The sequence below is a fragment of the Microcebus murinus genome, chromosome 8 (genome assembly GCF_040939455.1).
Source record: "Microcebus murinus isolate Inina chromosome 8, M.murinus_Inina_mat1.0, whole genome shotgun sequence".
Lineage (NCBI taxonomy): Eukaryota > Metazoa > Chordata > Mammalia > Primates > Cheirogaleidae > Microcebus > Microcebus murinus.
The window spans coordinates 49,729,503-49,743,041 of NC_134111.1; the positions used below are offsets into that span (position 1 = coordinate 49,729,503).

The window sequence follows — 13,539 nt, forward strand, 5'->3', positions numbered from 1 at the left end:
CTTCAAAGCACTTCCCAAAGTCCAACCTGCACCACAAAAAGGTCATGGTCACTGTTTGGTGATCTGCTGCTGGTCTGATCCACTACAACTTTCTGAAACCTGGGGAAACCATTCCATCTGAGAAGTATGATCAGCAAATCGAAGGGATGCACCAAAAATTGCAACACCTGCTGCCAGCATTGGTCAACAGAGCCCAATTCTTCTCTATGACAATGCCAGACCATGTGTCGCAAAACCAACGCTTCAAAAGTTGAACAAATAAGGCTATGAAATACTGCCTCATCCACCACATTCACCTGACCTCTCGCCAACCAACTATCACTTTTTATTGACTAAATTCAATCTCACTACAATTGACACATACCAACTAAAACAAGATTCCATTTAAAAATATCATTTTCCTCCAGCAGTTAAACTGAAGGAAAATTGTGTAACTCCCTTCTCTAGGGAGCACTTTGTTCATAACTTTAGAGACAGAAATATAATTCCTTTCCTTCCTACTTCTCCTTCTTTGACAACTTTATTTCACACCATTGGGAAGGGCTGCTCAATGATCCACAAGAAAATAGTGCTACCATGGTTCCTGAGTTTCCAGTTTCTAGTTTAGTCCCCTTGAGGACTAACTACAGTCCTAAACAGAGTCCCGAGTTCTAAGGGATACCCTGTCTTATAGCATTCTACTAACAAATCCGTTTTGCTTAAAGTTATTTCAACCAACCAAATGATAAATGGTTATATTAATAACAACTTGAGGCCGGGCGCAGTGGCTCACGCTTGTAATCCTAGCACTCTGGGAGGCCGAGGCGGGCGGATTGCTCAAGGTCAGGAGTTCAAAACCAGCCTGAGTGAGACCCCGTCTCTACTATAAAAATAGAAAGAAATTAATTGGCCAACTAATATATATATATATGAAATTAGCCGGGCATGGTGGCTCGTGCCTGTAGTCCCAGCAACTCGGGAGGCTGAGGCAGTAGGATTGCTTGAGCCCAGGAGTTTGAGGTTGCTGTGAGCTAGGCTGACGCCACGGCACTCACTCTAGCCTAGGCAAGAAAGCAAGATTCTGTCTCAAAAAAAAAAAAAAATAAAAATAACAACTTGATACAGTATATGCTACAACTATACTATAATTCATCTGCTTAAATCAGAAGGTGAAAACTGGCAATTCACAAATTATTCTATTTAATCCACAGGTATTCTTTAACCACTTCGGTACTGCGCTCACCGGCCGCGAAACCTTGCCCACAGCCGGCAGTCATAGTCCGCACGATAGTTTGTGCTGTGCATTGACAACAAATCTTTTGCTCTTGTGTGATGAGGAAAGCTTTAAAGCACTGAAAGCTTGTTTAACTTTAAAGGCAGCTTTACTTGTAATATAAATCAAAATAGGTAACATATACATATATGTTTTCATTACGTTATTTTTAAATGTTCACAATTTTATTTTGATAAATGAAAAATCAGAAAAATCATATCACGGCTGTCAGCTAAAGTCACTGTGCACATTTATCTGTGGCCATCGACTATAGTCAATGCTGGGCTGTGCGCGTTCATCTGTGGCTATTGACTACAGTAGACGCTGGTCCCAACGTGGTTAAAAGTATGAACTGAATGCTATAAATTAGCCTTCCTCACTAGACTATGTCCAAGCTCCTAGAAGGCAGAGACCAACTACATGTTATGTATCTTTGTTTTCCCATTACTAAGCTCCAGGTCCAAAAGTACTTGCTGAATAAATAACAAACTATGCCAGTAAGGTTTCTATAAAACTCTAAAGCTTGACAACTGATTTATCTCAGAGAAATAATAGACTTGAAAATCCTAATTATGCCACTGTGAAAACAATAATGACAACACATATTAAATGACATAGAAATATTCACTGTTTTTGCCCAAGAAACCAAATCCTTGAAATGTATACTATAGAAGTAATTCAAAAGAAGAAAAATGATTATATGCATAATATTTACCATAGTATTATATTGTAAAAAAAATGAGACCAACAATTATGATTAAATTTTGATATGAATATCAACTAAATGAATTATTATACATTCACTTAAAAGATAATTATGAAAATTGTACAATAAGGGAACATGTACAGATGAGAGAATGGAGCCTAAAAATTACTTCCCTAATATTAGCTTGTTTTTTGTCCCCCCCCATCTCAAAAGAAAAAATTCACCAACAGCAACAATAATGGTAAATATTACATGGCCAAGGTCACACAGATCAGAAGTGATGAAAAAGGATGCAAACCCAGGTCCACACTCCTAATCCCTATGTAGGCCACACTGCCTGCACACCCACTGGTATATAGATACCTAGTGTACATAAAGTACTCTCTTTGGTACTAGTAAGAAAACACACACAAAAAAAAACAGAAGGCAGGCCCCTTTTAAAATTTGCAATACAGTACTTTAGAGTATATTACTGCATATCAAAGATAAAGCATAAACATTGCTAATCCAAATCTATGCTTAATGCTTCAATGTTATAACCATGTCACATAAATGTGATCAATTCTAAAGCCACAGAAAATCACATGAACTAAAATGAAGAATGTAGCAATTTAGAACATCATTTGAAATCTACCTCTGTCAGACACAACTCTGTTAGAATTCTTCAAAAGGCCAGAGAGACAATCCATCAAGTATGCTCTGGCCATAAGGAACATTTATTCAGATAGTACTTGTTCCCTATTTTTCACTATATAAACAGAGATGAAAATATTTAAATTCCACACATAGGAGTAATAACTAAAACACAAGCCAGGTACATGTCTATAGTCCCAGCTACTCAGGAGGCTGAGGCAAGAGGACTGCTTGAACCCAGGAGCTCAAGGCTGTAGCACACTACGATCATGCCTGTGAAGAGCCACTATACTTCAGCCTAGACAACATAGCAAGACCCCATTTCAAAAGAAAAGTAGGAAAAAAACCATACTGAGCTGTTAATATGCCATGCATTCCTCACTTAATTCTCACAACCTTGTGAGGTAGTTACTATTACTATCCCCTCCTACAAACAAGAAAACCTATACATGAGGCATTGAGAGGTTAAGTAACTTACTACAATTAAGTGGCAAAACCCAAACTGGAACCCAGGTCCAACACTATGTGCTTGAAATTATTATGTTACATTAACTCTCTGCATAATAATGTTGTTTACACATGGTATTAATATCCAAAGGGTAAGCCTAATGTTATCAACGAGGTCAGAGAAAGAGACATTGTGAGGAAAGAGGGCAGAGAGTGGGAGCTTACATTTATTAGAGTTTTGGTTTCACTGTTTGAAACTATAAAATTTTAAAAATAATGGGAGTAAGAAATTCTCAGAAAAAATATGATAAAGCATTTGATAAACTGGATTACATTCTTGTTCAGTGTCAGGTTTGCAACCTTTTGGTTACATGTAAGGCATATGTTAATAATATGTAAGCCCAGTATACTATTTCTAGGATGCGTTGAACCCTACCTGGTTTATACTCATCTCATGCATTGCTGGCATAAGAGCTAAATACAAGCCTTTAAAAAAATAATTTGGCGACATTTATCAAAAGTCCTAAAATTGTTTTAAACTCTTTGCTCTGATAATTCAGTTGTTGAAAATCTCATATTTACAAAAAAAAAAAAAAAGCTTTTACTCAGTCACTATATCATTATGTAAACTAATCATAAAATGAAAATTAAATAGAAATAACATAATGATTCCCTATAGTTGTCAAATTGTTTTTGTTCACCATCATCTCTTCCTCAGGAAAACTACGCCTCATCCAAATTCATGTGATCTCAAGGGGATTATCTATCATGACTTTCTGTGGATTCCCCAACTCACCCTACCCATGCCTAGTGGCAGCCCTTGCTGAGCCTGATCTCCCAGGTCTTGATGACTGGTTATGAATCTGACAACCAGAATAGATCACTCTCAATCCAGACCTGACATGTGGACACCAGAAAAGAGCTCTCTATTTAAAGTGTGGTTGCTAAACTAAAGGTTATATGTCTAGGGCTTCAGAAACAAGAGGAAAGAAAAACCCAGAAAAGGAGGCAAAAAAACCCAATGACATTATCTTAGATCTACTTGTTTCCAAAGCCACTGCATCCTCCTCTACACACAATTCCCAGTTACGTGAACCCATAAATTTGTTTTTTAATTTAACAAAGTTGTGTTAAGTTTTTACAATGTGTAACTAAAAGAATCATGACTAACACACTAACCTAAACAATGGTTAAATAATTATAGTACATTTCTTCAATGAAATAACACTGACAGAATTGTTTAACTGTTAAGAGCATATACTCAGGAGCCTCATCTGAATCCCAGCTCTGCTATGTATTCTCTATCTTCTTGTGTACATTACGTAGCCTCTGTATACCTCAATTTCCTAATCTGTAAAATAGGGATGATAATAATGGTACTTACTTCAAATAACTGTTAGGAGAAATAAATGAGTTACTATTTACAAAGTGTCCAGAACAGTGCCTAGCATTAATAAGCATACATATTTTTAAGTAAATGAAATAAGTTAAAAAAAAATAGTATATGAAGTTGACCAAACCCTATAATTACACTGATGTTTAAAAAAAAATGTGCATGGAAAAGGCAAAAATTATATTTTTAAAGAAGCAAATATGTATCATTTATCAAAAAAGAAAAAAAAACTAAAACATATCTCTAAGTCTCATAAGACAGGATGAGTATGACTGGCTTCACACAAACCCCTCTGACCTCCCCCAGTGGCACTACATTCAACCTCAGGAAGCACTTACATAAAGTGTCAAGTGGGAAATCATGAAATAACATGAAGTATCACATTTAACTACAGCAGCACTTACTAGGGAAAGCTTAAGAATTTAAACTAAAAGTATATCTTCTCCAGCTAATTAGTTTTCAAGGAAAGGCACGAATTTATAAGTATAACCAATTCTTAACAATCCATATAAATGAAGATGAACGATTATTATAAGTCATCCAAAAAAACACTCATATTTGGCTTTCTAATGAATTTGTAGAATATAATAACTTTTATTTAAGTACAGGTTAACTTGCCTTCTTGAAATTCACAAAATTTCAGACCTAAAAATGAAACCACATTGGGAAGACTTAATTAAAGTTTCACAACCTACCACCTGGGTCCGCTCTGCATATCATTCCACTCCATGCTTTGAATTCCTATCAACCCAATCAAATTCTCTCTGCCTCTCATTAGGTATGCTATATAATACATGTTACCAAGAGATTTTTTGGGGAGGGGGAAGCAATAAAGGAACTAAAACTGTTTTAAAAAATACTTCTTCATAGATGAGCTAGACTGGGCATCAAGCCACATTCCCCTTCCCATACTGAATACTAAATAGCAGAATCAAAGATCTGCCACTAAAGCATCACAATTTAGTTTAAAGCCTTATCCATCAGGTTATAAGGCCTCCAAAATAAACAGATTGCTCCTGCATGGACAGTGGGAAATTCTTTGTTCCAATTCTAATGTTTATTTGTTATGGTTCTATTGTGCTTATGAGGCCAAAATATTAAGATAAATGGAATTCCAAATTAGATTATCAAACATACAAATAAGATTTTTTTCATTAATGTCTAACATTTTCCATGAAAGGACTAAACTTATATAAGAAAAAATGAAATCTAAGATTTGCACAGCTGGTATAGCTTTCTAAATTTGGTGGTTGGGTTTGGGAGGGGTGTTTGTTTTTAATCTTATCTTCACACATGTATGAAACTCATGCAAAAAAAAAAACCCTTAAAAACTTAGAGATAAACTGAATGAGCCTAAAAGGCTGACTAGTATATTAAAATTTAAGAAAAATGACTACAAAATTACTCAAAACTAAATTTTCATATTTTGGGCAACATACTCAGTCATTCAAATACACAACCTGGTTCAAGTCCAAGCTCTATCATTTACTACTCTAGGTCAGACTGCACAAGTTACTTCACTTCTCTGTGTTTCAGTTTCCTCATGTGTAAAATGGGAATAATAACTGTATTAACCTCACAGAGTTACGAGATTAAATGAATTAACATGTGCAAACTCAATAAATTTTAGCTATTATTGTTACTGTTATCCATATCAACCTTTAAAATATAACTTGCCTAAGAATTACTAATATAAGCATCTTCCTGGGTCCGAAATATGTGCACAACAAGATACATATAAAGTTGATTTACATATTTTTTATATATATTTCTATATACAAAAAAGTCCTTCAACAAAACTTAGTTGAGTACCATCTCTTAAGAACATCCTGCTATGCTGAAAATATGGAAATGAACAAAACACAGTCTCTGAATTCAATACTTTTCTACCTAGTAGGCAATATTATAATAAAAGGTAGCTTTTATTATGATGGAAGTGCTATGGAAATAAACACTCCAATGGGACACTAAAAAACACAAGCACCTAACTAGGGGCAAGCACAGGGATCCAAGCCGAGATAAACTCCAGAAATATTTTCTAAGTAGCAATCACCTAGGTATTTCACTTCAGGGTATCACATCTTTATTTATTTAATTTAAATAGTTTTTAATATATTTATAACAGTGTTTTAGTATGTAGATCATTTTAAAAGAACTAGACTACCCAGCACACTATTTACCACACTCATAAATAAATTTAAATACCCTTTGGTAATAATGAAAACAATCTTCTCTTAACAAACTAAAACATAACCTTCAAAGGTTATATAGCTTCTTCAAGAAACATTTGTTTTACCAAAAGCTACAAACTTTCCCCTAGTAAATTACATTAGGCCTAATGTCACAAGAATGACAATATTTTTTAGCTGGAAGAGACCTCTGAGAGTCTCTAATCTAGGCGTCCGCAAACTACAGCCTGCAGGCCACATGCGGGTGTTTTTGCCTGTTTGTTTTTTTACTTCAAAATAAGGTATGTGCAGTGTGCATAGGCATTTGTTCATAGTTTTTTTTAAACTATAGTCCGGCCCTCCAACAGTCTGAGGGACAGTGAACTGGCACCCTGTTTAAAAAGTTTGAGGACCCCTGCAGTCTAATCCAACCCCTTTCATCTTACAGATGAAAAGGAGCTGCAAAGTATAATGGCAAAAGCAATAACCTGAGAGTCAGAAAACTAAATTTTGGTCCCAACTCTTTTACAGTGAAAGCCTGGGAAAATTAAGTTTCCTCATCTGTAAAATGAGAGATTTGTACTAGATTGCTCTCAAGGTCCCTTTCATCTCTATAATTCTGTTTATGAAACTGAAGCAGAAATAAGCAACTTGCCCAAGGTCACAAGTTAATGGCAAAGGAAGGACTACTTCAGACACCAACTACAATGACTTTCTCATCTATACCATACTGTTCTTTCTGTTTCATAATACAATTCCTCTAATTTATTCTAAGATTCTTACAAATTATTAATAAGCATGAAGGAGTTCATGACACTAAATGACTTATTTCTATAGCTTCTCTATAGAAAATGAACTTTAAATCCAAATGTAACAAGTACCAAGGGGGCTCAAGCTGGGTGTTCCTTACTAATCTTATTAAACTGATCTCAATAAAGTTAGGAGAATTTATGCTTAACTTCCCCCATCACCTAAAAATCCAACATAAGAGATTATGGTCCATATAAAATTAAAATATGAATTTTTATAAGTAATGACAAATATTACATGTATAATTCTCTAAATAAGATGAGAATTAAAATTCTTCATTTTATTTTATGTCCTGATTATATTAAATATACAGTTTTAAATTCAAGAGAGACCAATTTAAATACTTTTCCTTCTTGTTCCCTCTTTCCAGACTCTCAGCTTTAAAAACATTACAATAGCTTAAGCTATCTTTCCATATTACTTCTGAAATTATACAATTACAAACAAAAGACTATACAGACTATATTCATAGTTTCTCTTTCGAAATTGAAAATCAGTCCCACACCATATTCTAAAACTCTGTGCTCAAATATATTACAACTCTACTAAACTGTATCATAAACAGCAATTGGTTCCCTAAAATGTCTTCAAGGCTTATCATATTTCACACAGAATTTAGCAAAATTTCATGAAGACTGATCTTGTTGACTCCAGAAAATACAGGAAAATCCTTAGAGGAAAAGTACACTAAAAATGCAAAACAGTAATAAAATCAACAATGGTTTTATACTACTGACTTGAGAGAATAGTCAAAAATGTTAATGAGTATATAAATACAGTATAATTATATTTAGGGATTTTTTTAAAATCAGACGTCTTACATTTTTTAAATGGATGCGACCTTAAGTCATTTAATCCAACAGCACCCATTATAAGAATCTACAGAACTTAACTCCATCTTCCCAAAAAATAAGTCCCTTTAGTCCACTTTAAATGCTTACAACCAAGTACCTCCTTCTACTGTTGCTAATTTCCACTTTGGTCCCCTGTTCCAAGTCTAGTTGCAATATAGTCCTTATATTCTCATCAAAAAATTATACTGAACTCAATCTATGTCCTTCCAATTTTCACCTGCTAATGTGCCTTCTAAAATAGGAGAATGAATGAAACTATTCTCTTTTCTATTTATGTTTTTGAAATATCTGAAGACAGTCATCATGTTTCCCACCCTTCAGTTTCTTCTTTAGGCTAAATATATGGTCCACAGTCCTGTGGGTCCTAGAATCACTTTTGGAGTACAATGTAGTTCCACACTGCAAGTAACCTTTTTAAAAAATTGCCACTTGTTGAATTTTGGTATAATATCAAAGAATAATACTCACTCTGAAAAGGCTATTAAATACTTCCTTTTCCAACTATACCGCTATGTGAAGCTGGATTCTCTTCAGTTATCGCAATCAAAACATCACAACAGACTGAAAGCAGCGGCAAAATCTAGCTGTCTTCTAGGAAGCTGGAAATCAAAATGATATGCAAAAATATAAAACAATGCCACTAGTCTCACTAATTTTTTAGAACATATTTTATTCTTCATAAAATTTAACACATTAGTTTATGATTATAAATTAATATATTTGAAATATCATTTAATTTCTAAAATAGCAAATATTAATAGATATAACTCACATAAATAAAATATCTTTGGGATTCTCAATAATTTTTAAGAGAGTAAAGAGGCCCTGAGACCAAAAGACTAAAGCATAGCCAATTTCTCAAAAGATTTTCAGATCTCTGTTCTGGGTTTTTTTCTCTCTCTCCTCTAATATGTAAATGTAGCTCTGCAAAGGAGGCACCTACCACATATCTATTTAAGAACTAGAATCCTTAAACATACAACCCCATCCTCCTCTGGCTCTTGATTTCAGGATACTAAAGACCTGCTCGGCCATTTGGTACACCTTTATTTTCAACATCTCATTACTCAATCGTCTGGAGTCAAATACTTTAATTCTATGTAAGGAATGCAGTCTTTAAATATGAACACAGAGATAGTAACAGTTTAACTGCCATGCCATCTTTTTGATGAAACTACTTTCATTATTTATAAAAACAAAAAAAGTAAAACAGATTATTCATAAATGACAGCATGGCACAGGAAAAGAAAATGGCAAGTACTCTGTACAATCGATCATTTGATTCTTAGCAATAACTCATTCAAAAGTACCCATGTACTGATATGAGAAAAAAAACATCTGCTTATCTAGCCAATATTACACTAGGTTCCTAGATTTCAACAAAGCAAACTGACCTTTATTTCAAAACTTTCTTAATTCCTTAACTCTTCATCCTTTTAATCACAGGATTATAGAAGACAAAATGGGATAGAGATCACACGTTTAAAAGATCCAACAGAAAATCTAGAGTTACACTGAGCACCTCAAAGAGAACTTCATGACTGATAAAGGAAAAGCTTTGGGACCCACAGGAAAGCAGTCTATACTACATTTATCATATAAATTCCTAAATTCTAATGGATTCCTAAATCTTATAAAGCTATATTTCATTTGTAATCAAATAAAACTCTATGAATATGATAACAAGAATTAGGTAAGAAAGGGAGGCGGAAAGCCAAAACATAGAACACCAAAAATAATCAGAATATTAGATTTTTGGTTCCAAATATGTCAAAGCTTCAAAATAAGTAACATTTACAGATACTTACGGCATATCTTTAAAAACAGCCCATTTTCAAAGCAAAGTTTGCTTAAAAGGAGCTCATCACATATGTTAATATTTATATAATCACATAAACTTACGTGTATCTCTAATGTTTAAATTTTTCTATTACTATGTCAAATTTTTCAAGAAACAAAGTTTGTTCTCTTCTTGATATATACATTTAATAAATTCAAGTTCCCTTAATATTAATGGTTCTTACCAGAAGTCAAAAGCCCCTAAAATTTAAATTTATATAACATACTAACATGCATACCTGGAAAAGATACTAAACACTTGTTAAAATAAAAACTGGGATTCCACTCAATAGAAAATAGCTCCATTATGATACTAGGTGCTACATATATGTAATTCCTGTTACCATTAGTGAAATCTAAGAACACAGCTCCAAGCTTCAAAATGAATAGATAAACCTAGAGAGGATTAACAGTTTTAACATGCACATTAGTTGGTCAAAAAGAAATACCCTACTGTGGCCATACAGGTACTTAGTGTAAAGTATAACTTTCACAAAAGCATGTCCTATTATTTTATGAGACTCCTTACTTTAGGTTACATAAAAATCTACTGTAATCTAAACTGCTGGGAAAAAATCTGGTTATTTGGAAGTTCAAGCTAAATTATTTCAAGCCCTCAAAATTTTCAAACATTAGAAAATGTGCAGAATAGTACAGATGAGAAGGTTTTTAACTAGAGTTGAAGTAACCGCAGAAATTCACAATCCAGATTTCGTGGCTCCCAAATTCCCAATACTTACAATAGATGTCAACAAATAATTCAACACTATATCCTCAGTATCTAATTCAGGGTCTGGCTCACAGTAAAGGCTCAATAAATATGCAACGAATGAACGATAAAAAGGTAAATCCTTTAATAAGAAACGAAATAAAATGGTCTTTCACAACACTATTATTAAGCATCTTAATGAAACTACAGACAAAAGTAGAAGCATCTTAAAAACATTAACTGCTCTATTTATAAAATACATTTTAAAAGATTCATTAACAAATTTTCAAGGCAAAAAGAAAAACCATCAGATGCACTGAATTTGCATTACTCAATAAATAAACTTTTATCTTCTAATAATGAAAGCTCAGTGTTAGGATGAGATGAAAGGAGAAAACGTCAGTCAATGTATTCGGCATGTTTAATGGATGCCATACATCAAACCTTTCCACGAATTTTCTAGAGCATATTCATGCCAATCTTTGAGCCTATTGTCACTTTCACACATGCTCACAGGAACAAAATGACAAAGAATGCTATGCCTGAACCACTGGCTTCAGGGCACAAAACACTTGATTAACAATTGTCAATGCTCTGAATAGTAAATATCGACAGATATTTTCAAGATAAAGTAATCCCACCGATTCCTACATAAATCAAAGCTCTTGGTTTCTTTAAATGATTCACTACACTGTTTGACTTTCAGACATTTTTTTTAAAAAATGTGCCTACAATCTCCTTGTGTTAGACAACTGGGAGTGAACAACCCATTTGCCAATTGCTGATTAATACCGCTACGCGTTTTCCAGACAAAAGAGCGTTAAAAAAGATTCCATGCACATTTATTCTTCCCTCATAAATGCATGTTCTCCCAAATTTCATTTTATGTTGTATACTTAAAGTTAAATACAGCAAGTTGAAATTTTAGTCAAAAGCACGCCGGTGCCTTACAAGCTGTGTAACTGCTACATCTGGTGGCAGCACACTTGCTTGCAAGAAGCCAGAAAACTTAGAAAACAATTGTAACTGATCTGGTGCGTGTTTGCAGTAACCTTTACGCAGATATTTCCCACAAAACCCACGACCCTGTCAGAGAAGAAGAGAAGCCTACTTGCAGTAGAGAAGATAACGCACAAACACGCAGGAGGCGATGGTGAAGGAAAGTTGCAACCATCTGGAGGGGTGGTTTTAAAAGCCTGCCCACGAGTCAGTCTGTCGTTTGAATTGCTCTAGGGGGCCACACAGGGTATCAAAGTCTGCCTAGATAATGTCAGCGTCTCCACGCAAAGGGCAGAGACCCTGCAAGCCAGGGGTATCCTCCAGGTCCCGGGCAGCAAAGCTCGCAGAGCCGGGCCCGCCTCTTTGGGAGGAGTGCGCGGGGGAAGGGGAGGGGGCTCGAGGACGAATGCTCCAACGGGAGAGAAAACCCACCAGAGACCGGAGGCCAGGAGGTTAAGAGTACTGAGTGTACTGGCAAATGGAGCAGAAAGGGGCTCGCGTCCGGGGGAAGGCCTCCTACCCTCGCAGGACTGGCACCTAGGAACCCCAGGCGAGTCTGTGAGCCTCGCCCCGTGCCCACCAGCGCGCACCCCCCGCCCGCCTTCTCCGCCACCCGCGAACCACCACCCACAGCCAGCGCACTATCTCCCGGGAGCCGGGCGGCCTCGCGTCCACCTCGCCACCATCCCCCACCCCGGGGTCGGGCGGAGGAGACCCGGGGGGTTCGGGGACCGCGGCGCGAGCGGGAAGCCCGCGAGCGGGCGCCGGCGCAGCGGCACTTACCTTCCCTGGGCCTCCCGGATGGCGGCGTGTGATTCAGCAGGGACCTGACCGCCGCCGCCGAGCCCGGGGTTGGAGACGTGGAGAGCTGGGACCAAGATGGCGGCCCCTCCAAACTTCCACTGCTACTTTGGACACTCATCAAGCTACTTTCTGGGAACCCGACTCCCCCCCTGCGACGGCAGCGGCGGCAACGGCACCGGCACCCGCCTCCGTCATGGCGGGGGCCGCGCTGAGGGCGAGCGAGAGAGCGAGGGCAGGGAGGGGAGAGTCAAGGGAATGGGGGAGGAAACTGAGAAGAGAGGAGGTGGGGAGGGAAGAGGTGAGGGAAGCAGAGGGGACAGGGAGGAGGGAGAGGGGGAGAAGCGAGGGAGCGGGCGGGCACGCCGGAGAAGAGGCAGAGGGGAAGAGCGCGGCAGCAGAGGCGTCGAGGGGGCGCCCGCCGGAGCCGGGGTCGGAGCGCGGGCGGAGCGCGGGCTGCGCCGGCCGAGGAGACTTCCGCGGGCGGAACCTGCCGGCACCTCTGCAGTGCGTCGGCCCTCGGCGTCGCCCGGGTGGTGGCGGCGGGCGGTGGGTGGCGGCTGAGGCGGCGGGGTAACCTCTGCATCAGTTACAGGCGGCGGCGGCGTCACGCGCCGCCTGTGCAAACACTATCGCGAGGCTCCTGCGCCTCCGGTAGCGGCGGCGGCGGCAGCGGCGGCCGCGGGAGCAGGCTTGGGGGAGGGACCTGCCAGGGGCTGGGGGTGTGGGGAGGTAGCGAGCGCGCGAGGGAAGAGACGCGGGCGCCGGGGCGCCCCTGGCGCGCCCGCGGATCGCAGCGCGGCGCGGGAGCTGGGGGCCGACGGACTCGCGTGCGCGGGGGCAGTGTCCCAGCGCCGGCCGGAGGGAGGCGCGCCCCACACGTGCCCCCGCTGCGCCGCTCCGGCTCCCGCGCCGCTGCCACCTGACT

The 13,539-nt window shown here is 38.4% G+C and overlaps 1 protein-coding gene across 4 annotated transcripts in view; it reads right to left on the reverse strand.

Annotated features, from left to right (window-relative positions):
- The window catches only part of TLK1 (tousled like kinase 1), a 152,359-nt gene extending 139,085 nt beyond the window's left edge, over positions 1–13,274 (reverse strand). Inside the window, exons 1-3 of one of the 4 annotated variants that reach the window (XM_076005648.1) lie at positions 12,594–12,728; positions 8,732–8,862; positions 4,271–4,389 (exon numbers count right to left, since the gene is read on the reverse strand). In XM_076005648.1, coding sequence (XP_075861763.1) covers positions 4,271–4,295 — 25 coding nt within the window. In that variant the 5' untranslated portion in view covers positions 4,296–4,389; positions 8,732–8,862; positions 12,594–12,728. Of the gene's footprint in view, positions 1–4,270; positions 4,390–8,731; positions 8,863–9,657; positions 11,051–12,593 lie in introns of those variants that run through there. The other 3 variants (XM_076005649.1, XM_012781921.2, XM_012781920.3) reach the window with 3 other exon arrangements.
- Between the last annotated feature and the right edge of the window lie 265 nt (positions 13,275–13,539).